Below are 9154 nucleotides of genomic sequence, written 5' to 3' on the forward strand. Positions count from 1 at the left end.
CTCTAAGGCTTAATAGTTTCAACAATTAAAGAACTAGTTACCGTTATATTAGTGAATTTCATTCAACTACTTCAACTGCCTTATTAATGTTAGATTTTTTTTCCCTGGTTAATATTCTTTAGGGGTGGGGTTTAATGGATTTCCAAAGTACATTACCAAGATATATAGATTGTGTGATATATCTTTTCATTCTTCATGCCTTTTCAAACATGCTGTGGCAGAGAGACATTAGATTCCTTAATTTGACTAGAAAACATAATTAGGTTATTTATTTATTCCTTTTTCACACTCTTAGAATAGCTAATAAAATGTGATCCGTTAGTCCAATAATATGCACATAGTTGTAAAAATCGGACTGATGCGGCCGGTCGGATCGGAAACATCGGCAATCCAGCTTTAGGTCGGTCCGAACTTATAATTGGACCGGATAAGGAGCAAAACTGGTAAGAACTGGTTTGACTGGGTCGGATTTTATCAAAACCGGTGAACCGGCGGGTTCAAGAAACCTCCTAGTTCTGAAGCACAACCCCACACCCCCTTCTCTCTCACTCTCACAAACGGCTGGGAGCTCACCCCCAGACACCATCAGAGGTCACCTCAGCGGCTCACTCCACCTCCGTTCACCGCCACCGCACGCTCGCCGCCGTCGCCGCGCCTCTCGCCGGATCCTCCGAGTCATGTGCTCGCGTGTCGCTGCTCTCCTCTGTCTGTGCTCGGCTGCCAGCGTCTCGCCGCGCCTCCGCCGGTGAGTGCTCGAGGCCTCGAGCTGTGTTTCCTAGTTCCTGCTGCGTGTCGTCGTCGTCCGCCATCACTGCACCCAACCCAACGCCTCGTTTGCTCGCGTCTCGCCTCTGTCCTCCGTCTCTGCTCGCCTCAGCTGCTCGCTTCTCGCCGCGCCTCCCTCCGCCAGTGAGTGCTCGAGCTGTGCGTGGTTGTTGCTTCTCGTCGTCCGTGGGTGTTGCTGCCTGCACTGCACTGCTTGTCTGCCTGCACTGCTCGATTCTGCCGCTGCAACAACAGTCAACTGGTAAGCTTTTTTTTTTTTTTTTTTGTGTGTTTAGTTATTCTAATATTCTATAGTAATTTTTAATAGTTGATTCATTGATGTTATTTCTGTTGATTTTATTGTTGATTGATTTATGAATCTGATTAGAATATGGCAGTGGTTGAACTTGAAATGTTGAATTGGTTGAAATGTTATTGTTGTTAATTTAATTGTTGAATTGGTTTATGAATTGGTTTTGCTGACTATGAATATGCAGTGATTTTGTTGAGTGTTGAATTGGTTTATGAATTGTTTTGCTGATTATGAATGATTTTGTTGATTGTTGAATTGTTTATGAATTGGTTTTGCTGATTATGAATATGCAGTGGTTTTGTTGATTGTTGATTGTTGCTGTTGTAATGATGCTGATTGGTTTTGCTCTTAGTTACTTAGTTGATTGAATTTTTTTCTTTTACGGGATTTTAAGATGGATTCACCACAAACACCATCGTCCCAAGAACAAGGATCAACTCTTGATACAACAATTGTAACCCAAACAAATAATAATAGAGGAAAAACTGATCCTGTGTGGGGCCATTGTAAACAATTAGTTGAATCTGGAAAAACTATTTTGTTATGCATATATTGCGAGAAGCTTATGCTTTGAAATTACTCCTTGGACTTAGTTTATGAATTGTTGTTCTTATTGTGTCAAATTAAGATACTATTGTAATAATGCTGACTAATTTTATGTCTATTTTAGTATTAGTTATTTTTAGAATTTGAGACTTGATTATTGTTAACATGTTTGTGAAGACATGTATTTCAAATTTTAATTTTAAGTTTTTGATTATTTTATATTTTTATTTTAATAAGTATGGGTCAATCGATTCAACCTTTGACCCACCGGTTGAACTAGAGACCGAGTGACCTAGTAGTCCGACCGATTCGATCACCGGTCGGTTCTGACAACTATGCATGATAGTTTATCTATTTGAAGAAGTATAGAAAACCAATAGGGACGGCTCCTAGTATTTTTATCTAAGCCCCTCCCCCCTCTTCTCTTTTCTCAGCACATTTTTGTAAGCCCTAAAGCCCAATTAAATGACATGTTTTTCTTTTCGGCTTTGCACAAAATGCGAAATCTGTTTTATTTTCTGTTACTTTTTTTAAACTTCTTCAAGAAGTCTTCTAGTCTTTCTTCCTATCAACACACTACCATCACTCTCACTCTGCTTGTTGAAGTGCATTCCATCTTCTATTTCTTTTTTCACTTTTTTTTTTAAAATTTATTTGTGCTTATATCTTGATGCTTTGATTGTTTGGAAACTTGGATCACTTGGATGCTTTTACTTTCCACACTTCACTCATAACAAATTACAAGTGTGTGTCTCTCTCTCTCTCTCTATATATATATATATATTTGCTCAGAGTACGACTTGTGGGGTATAATGTGTAATGGGAGACGACTTGATGCTGCTGCAGTAACTAGTAGTACCTGTGTTACTTTGGTAGCGTTTGTTTTGAGAGATTGGGACAGAGACGGAGAGACTGAGACTTAATATCATGTTTGTTCGCTCAGAGATTGGTACTAAAATTTTGTCTCTGAAATTTCAGTATTTCAGTACCTCCAAAAAATGAGGACACAGGGGCTGAAATTTTTAGAGACAGAAACTGAAACTTTAATAACATTTTATACTTAAAATACCCTCATTTCAATTAATTAATTCTAATTTTATCTTTTGTACAAATTAAATTAGAGTTTCATTCTTATTTTAATTTATGTCTCCCACTTTGTACCAAACAGAATATTAAAATTTATTTCTGTCTCTGTCTTTTAGTCTCGGTGCTAAATGGAAGTAGTTCCTGTGTTGTTTACTATGATGTGGTTTCTTTTATATACAAGTTCCCATACTGGTGCTAAATGGAAGTAGTTCCTGTGTTGTTTACTATGATGTGGTTTCTTTTATATACAAGTTCCCATACTGATTTTTTGCTGCTGTATGCGATACATTTCGGTGCTAAATGGAATTAGTTCATGTGGTTTTCTTTTGTATACGAGTTCGTTATTGATATTTTTGGTACTTTTTGGCAATTTGATTTCTTGACCATTTTTCTTGGAAAGATCAAAGCTATTTAGTTAATAGGAAAACACAAATATTACTAAAAAAAATACAATTGAAAACCATTAATAGGGGAAGCACATCATTCAGCTAGATTAGTGGATGAGTTGGAGTGTGTTTTACACGCACTTACTGATGAGATTGGTTTTTGTTGGGTTTGGGTCAACTTGGTTGATGAAAAAGTTTGAATGTGTAAGGGGACCGTTTTGAATTAGGTACAATTAATCAATAATGCTTGCTGCTTGCAATTAGTTGCTTTTTATCAAATTAAAAAACACAATATTATAAATTCTCATTTTTTAATTTTAGGAACTCATTTGCATCATTTTAGGAAACAATCAAATCAAATATACCACATCTGGCGCCGGGGTTGTTAGCTGCATGAGTTGCCATGGACATATTGTCCGACATGGCCAACACCTCCTCAAGCTTGTTGAATCGTGTTCCATCACTTGCACCCTTGATGCAACTAAATGCCTCCATGCACTCTCTATCACTATGGGTCCCATTCCAAACCAATCCATCTTCGTCCACAATAATGTCATTTCTCATTACTTATCCCTTGGCGAGTTTCTTCATGCACGTCGAGTGTTTGATATATTGCCCCAAAGAACGGTAGTTTCTTACAACATGCTCATCCATGCTTATAGTCGCCGTGGTGATGTGAGTGATGCTTGGAGCCTGCTCTGCCACATGAGGGGTTCTGACTTTTCTCCAACACAATATACTTTGAGTGGGTTACTATCTTGTGAATTGTTGAGCATTTGTCAGGGTATGCAGTTGCAGGCTTTGAGCATCAAGAGTGGACTTTTTGATGCTGATGCTTTTGTGAGTACTGCTTTGTTGGGTTTGTTTGGGAGGCATGGATGTTTGGATGAAGCTTTTATTGCATTTGAAGATATGGTCCATAAGAGCCTGGTGACTTGGAATATAATGCTATTGATTCTGGCACGTAATGGATTTGTGGGAGACTGCCAGAATTTGTTTCGTGATCTTGTGAGGACAGGGGTTGCTTTGTCAGAAGGTTCCTTTGTGGCTGTTTTGTCTGGACTTGTTGATCCTGAGCAGGATTTGGAATATAGTGCAATGATTCATGGTTTGATGACGAAATGTGGGTTTGATGGTGACATTGCTTTGGTTAATTGTCTGATTAACGTGTATGTGAAATGCAAAGCCATGTTCTCGGCACAAAGATTGTTTCAAGAAGTTCCGGCTGAAAATGTTGTGTCTTGGAATACGATTATTGACGCATTGGTGAAAAGTGGGAGACCTCAAGTGGCATTGGAGATGTTTGTGAATATGTCTAGAAGGGGATTGATGCCTAGTCAGGCCACATTTGTAGCTGTTATAGACATGTGTGCTAGTTTGAAGAACTTTGTTTGTGGAGAATCTATCCATGCTAAGGTAATCAGGAATGGTTTCGAATCTGATGTTGTTGTAGGTACTGCATTGGTAGACTTTTATGCTAAATGTGATAACATGATGTGTTCCCATAAATGTTTTAATCAAATAGAAGAGAAGAATATTGTGTCTTGGAATGCTTTGATGGTGGGTTACTCGAATGAATGCTCTTCCATGCCGATTATGTTACTACGACAAATGCTACAATTAGGTCACTTAGTTAATGAGTTTTCCTTTTCTGCTTCTCTTAAGTCATCATCAGTATTGAACACGCGTCAGCTCCATGGTTTGCTTATAAAAATGGGGTATGAAAGTCATGAATATGTATTAAGCTCCCTTGTTATGGCTTACAGTAGAAACGGTCTCATAATCGAAGCACTTTCTTTTGTCAAGGAAGTCAGTAATTCACTTCCTCTAGTCCCCTCAAACATCATTGCCGGGATCTATAACAGGACTTGCCAATACTATGAAACGGTAAAGTTCCTTTCTTTGCTCGAAAGCCCTGATACTGTATCCTGGAACCTTGTCATTTCAGCTTGTGCTCGGAGCAATAATTATAATGAGGTTTTGGAACTTTTCAACCATATGCATGTTGCACACATACAACCGGATAATTACACATTTATGAGTATATTATGCGTGTGCACCAAGCTTTGTCGTCTTGATCTGGGAAGTTCTCTTCATGGACTTATTATGAAGACTAACCTCTATAACTGGGACACTTATATCTGCAATGCACTAATTGACATGTATGGAAAGTGTGGAAACATTGATAGTTCGGTAAAAGTTTTTGAAGAAATGACTGACAAAAATATTATTACATGGACGGCTTTAATTACTGCCTTCGGGCTGAATGGTTATCCACATGAAGCGCTAAAGAGATTCAAAAATATGGAATCATTCAGGTTGAAGCCGGATGCATTAGCTCTGAGAGCAGTGCTCTCTGCTTGCAGATATGGTGGATTGGTAAGCGAGGCGATGGAAATTTTCAAACAGATGGGAACTGCTTATGGGATTCAGCCAGAACTAGATCATTACCATTGTATAGTAGACCTCCTGGCTAAACGTGGAGAAATTGAAGAAGCTGAGAAAATCATCACTAGCATGCCTTTTCCACCAAATGCGAATATTTGGCGTAGCTTCCTTGAAGGCTCCAAGAGGCAAACAGTAAAATCTAATTGTATTTTGGAAGCAATGCACTGAAGATGTTTCACAATGTGGTTTTCCAAGCACTGGTATATTTCCTGATAGACCAATTATTAACGAATTTCCATGAGATTTAATCCAAATGCAAGGTAGGGACTTCTTTCATGGGACAATTGAAATGTCCTTGTGTCTGAAATCTCCATCATAGCTAGGTAAAACCTTCTCATTCAACCAATTTTCATGCATAGAAGTATTCCTCATATCTGACTTTATATTGCAGCTTGCAATACCAGGATATTAATTAATGAGATCCTTAAGAACCTTTGTTTCAATGTGAAATCAACTCAGCCCTCAGATTATAAGGGGAAAAAAGTGTCGTTATATGTAAAATTTGAATACTCCATATCTCTTATGTTAATTAATGTGCATTGAGAGAAGCAAGAAATACACTCAACCAGAACATCATACTCACTCTTTGTTTCTTGTATTGTGCAATCATCTAGTTTATGGGGAAGCAGAATTTTTTGGTATTGTTACTACTAGTAAATACAGGTGATAACTGTATTATATACTCAGAATTTGATCAAATGTTCATTATGGCACTCATCAGCTAAACATATTTCTTACTTACATCAGCATTTTTAATTTGTTCCAGGTAAAATAATGGTCTGAGATTAATCTGGTGCTGCATTCATCAATGATCTCCACATAATCTTGTGCCTACACTCTATTAATCTCACGGTTAATATTTTTAATTTAGATATATACATTTTTTTTGTATACATAGTGCAAAATAACTTTATACTATTTTATTTGTATGAATTTTAGAGTAGTTGATGATGTGAATGAAATATGCTGATATAACAATACAAAATTGGATGTTTGTATAGAAGTATTTTTATATCATAATTTTTAAGTGTTAATTATTTTGCTCTTTCATTCTGTTTTCTTCACCATATCTTTAATCATGCACTTTGATTGGCATTTGGTTAATAGTTACTATTCCATTATATTCTCTATTACAATTCCAGTTGCAAATTATATTAATCTTCAAAACATGTTTGAGACTTTGAATATCTTGAATTCAAGAAAAGGTATATTCCTTAAAGCAGGTTTCTATTATAATCTACTTGAGGTCTAGATGCCTACGGTGAGCAATGGATTAAAAATGGTACTGCTTTAAGTGAAAACGCTTGCAAGCGCATAAAATAAGTAATCAAACAGAAGAACATGCATAAAATCTGAAACTTTAGCCTATGTAGTCTTTTGACAGAGATAATAGTCACTAGCAACTAAATCTTTTAAGTGGAAGACAGTTAACGCATTGTTTTACTACTTACTTTAGTTTTGTTTCCAACTAGATAGCATGTATTGCTATAAACTAATTTAATGGTGGATTTTGTAAAGTGAAAATAAAAAAATATGTGAATGAAAAAGTTATTCACCAGTATTATAATTATTTAAAATTACACTCATTCATTCAATTCTAACTATATATTAAGTTGCTGGTATTACATCTCCGCAGCATTAATTCTGGCATAATCTCTGGAGCATATATATGGGTATTCCTTATTTTCTTTTTCTTTTTTTTTTTTTAAATAAAAGAAGAATTTCAAAAGTACTAGCTCATCTATGATTCTATCTGTTGATACAAGTAAATAATTGAGTGGAAGATATCAAAGAATAAGTTGGGCGGTGCGTTAATCTTAGTATCCTCATGAATCCATTTATGCATTGCATGCTCTCTACATTTCCTACTGTTACAAAATGCCTTTAAAGTAGATTCTTTACAGGCTACTCTCGAAATACCACTAATTATTTGTCATTATCATGATTGTTGCTCTTTACTTTATTTGACTATATCTTGCGTGTTGCTCATTAATTAAACTAACTTATTACAACATATTATAATAGGCTAATTTTAATGCTAGGGGGCAGCAACTTTTGTGATTTGTAGCCATCAAATAGCCATCAATGATAATTTTAATGGTGTGAGATTGGTGTAAGATTTTAACCAATGGCTCACTTTCCTTTGCTGGTTACATGCTGGCCAGAATTTAACAAAATTGCTGGCCCCCTAGACTTTTTCTTTTTTTTATATTGATTAAATATATGTGTAATACATTGTTATTGGAAGATGAGGTTTTTTTTTATATGGTGTTTTATTTAAATCGCACGGTCCGATTTGTTTGAAGAAAAAAATAAACTACAAATCGGAGGGTCCGATTTGTATTTTTTTATTTTTTTATTTTTTAAAATAAAAATCGGACGATCCGATTTTAACATTAAAATTTTTTTTATTTTCGCAATCACAAATCGAGACCGTCCGATTTGTGATTGTTTGTTTAAAAAAAATAATAATACAAACAAATTAGTGCCTCCGATTTGTATATCCTATACCAGTATAAAACATACCTCTTCTCCGATTTGTATATCTCATACCAGTATAAAACACACCTCTTCTCACAGCTTCTTATTATACACCCCCTCTCTCTCACACATGAAAATAATAAGCTTATTATAATATAGTCAGGGACAACCAAAAAAAATGAAAATGATGTGTGTACGAGATTAAGATACCATACATCGGTCGTGTCTACTGTCCTCATAGTTATGATTGCTATTTCGGTTAAGTTTAACGATACTTTTTAAATTTAAGTGTTGCTAAAATTAAAGTCATATTTTTTTTAAAAAAAATATTATTTTAATTTTAATAAATTTAAATATTACTAAAATTGTATAAACATCATAATTACCATAATAATAGACACCATAACAAGCACCACTTACATCTCTACCTAAATCGTTTATAGTTAGGCTGTTGTTCTTTTTCTTCCTAATGGCATTTATTTCTTCTACTATAGTTATTGCTCTTTAAATTTATACTCCTTTTTTGTTAGTCAACTTTAATGCATTCTTCTCATTGTAATTTATTTTTTTCATATGCTTGTTGGTAATTAAGAGTGATAGTATGCTTAAGTGATATATATATGAATCTACAAAATTTTTTAGGAAAATGAAAATGTTTGGTAATCAAACTAAATTAATTAAAATAGTCGGAATTTGTCTTATTTAATAATAATTAATAAATATTAAATAAAATAAATTTTGTTTATATTTTTTTGTCTCTCTAATTAAATAATTAATGAAAATTAATTACTTTCATTCATCATTAGTCATTGATTAGTTAAGCAGCTCTCAGTCGGTACAATGGAATGAGCAGAGTTTTTTTCCAGCATAATAAAAATAATAATTTTATGTTACTTGTATCTAAAATGCAAGTTGCTATCTCTTTTCCTTTTCCGTACCTCTTTTTATGCCTTTTCTATACCATTTTTTAACATAAAACGTAGCGTTTATTACTCTTATTATGCTTTTAGATATGTATTCCAAGTTTTGAGGAAAAGAAACAAGTCTTTTCTTTTTAGTTTTTACACTCAAAATAACTATAATTTGCATCATTTTTTATGCTAAAAAATTGCATCATTTATAGTTGATG

The 9154-nt window shown here is 34.7% G+C and overlaps 1 protein-coding gene across 3 annotated transcripts; it reads left to right on the plus strand.

Moving 5' to 3' along the window:
- The first annotated feature begins 457 nt into the window (after nucleotides 1-457).
- LOC107630009 (Pentatricopeptide repeat (PPR) superfamily protein) lies at nucleotides 458-6594 on the plus strand. Of its 3 annotated transcripts, none has more exons than XR_002359027.2 (3): nucleotides 458-1027; nucleotides 3440-6207; nucleotides 6311-6594. XR_002359027.2 is itself a non-coding variant. In XM_088508957.1 (2 exons), exon 2 carries the CDS (start codon nucleotides 3490-3492, stop codon nucleotides 5710-5712), a length of 2223 nt encoding a protein of 740 aa, XP_088365083.1. In that variant the 5' UTR covers nucleotides 537-1027; nucleotides 3440-3489; the 3' UTR covers nucleotides 5713-6594. The 3 variants fall into 3 exon arrangements, 1 of the variants encoding a protein (XP_088365083.1); XR_001618115.3 differs by having other exon boundaries at nucleotides 548-1027; nucleotides 3418-6207; XM_088508957.1 differs by having other exon boundaries at nucleotides 537-1027; nucleotides 3440-6594.
- The last annotated feature ends 2560 nt before the right edge of the window (nucleotides 6595-9154 follow it).

This window comes from Arachis ipaensis, chromosome B3 (assembly GCF_059453495.1).
Source record: "Arachis ipaensis isolate K30076 ecotype BB chromosome B3, ASM5945349v1, whole genome shotgun sequence".
In the NCBI taxonomy this organism is placed as follows: Eukaryota; Viridiplantae; Streptophyta; class Magnoliopsida; order Fabales; family Fabaceae; genus Arachis; species Arachis ipaensis.

What these genes read in the sequence shown, in the direction of transcription:
- LOC107630009 (XM_088508957.1), top strand. Translation starts at nt 3,490, where the DNA reads ATGAGTTGCCATGGACATATTGTCCGACATGGCCAACACCTCCTCAAG.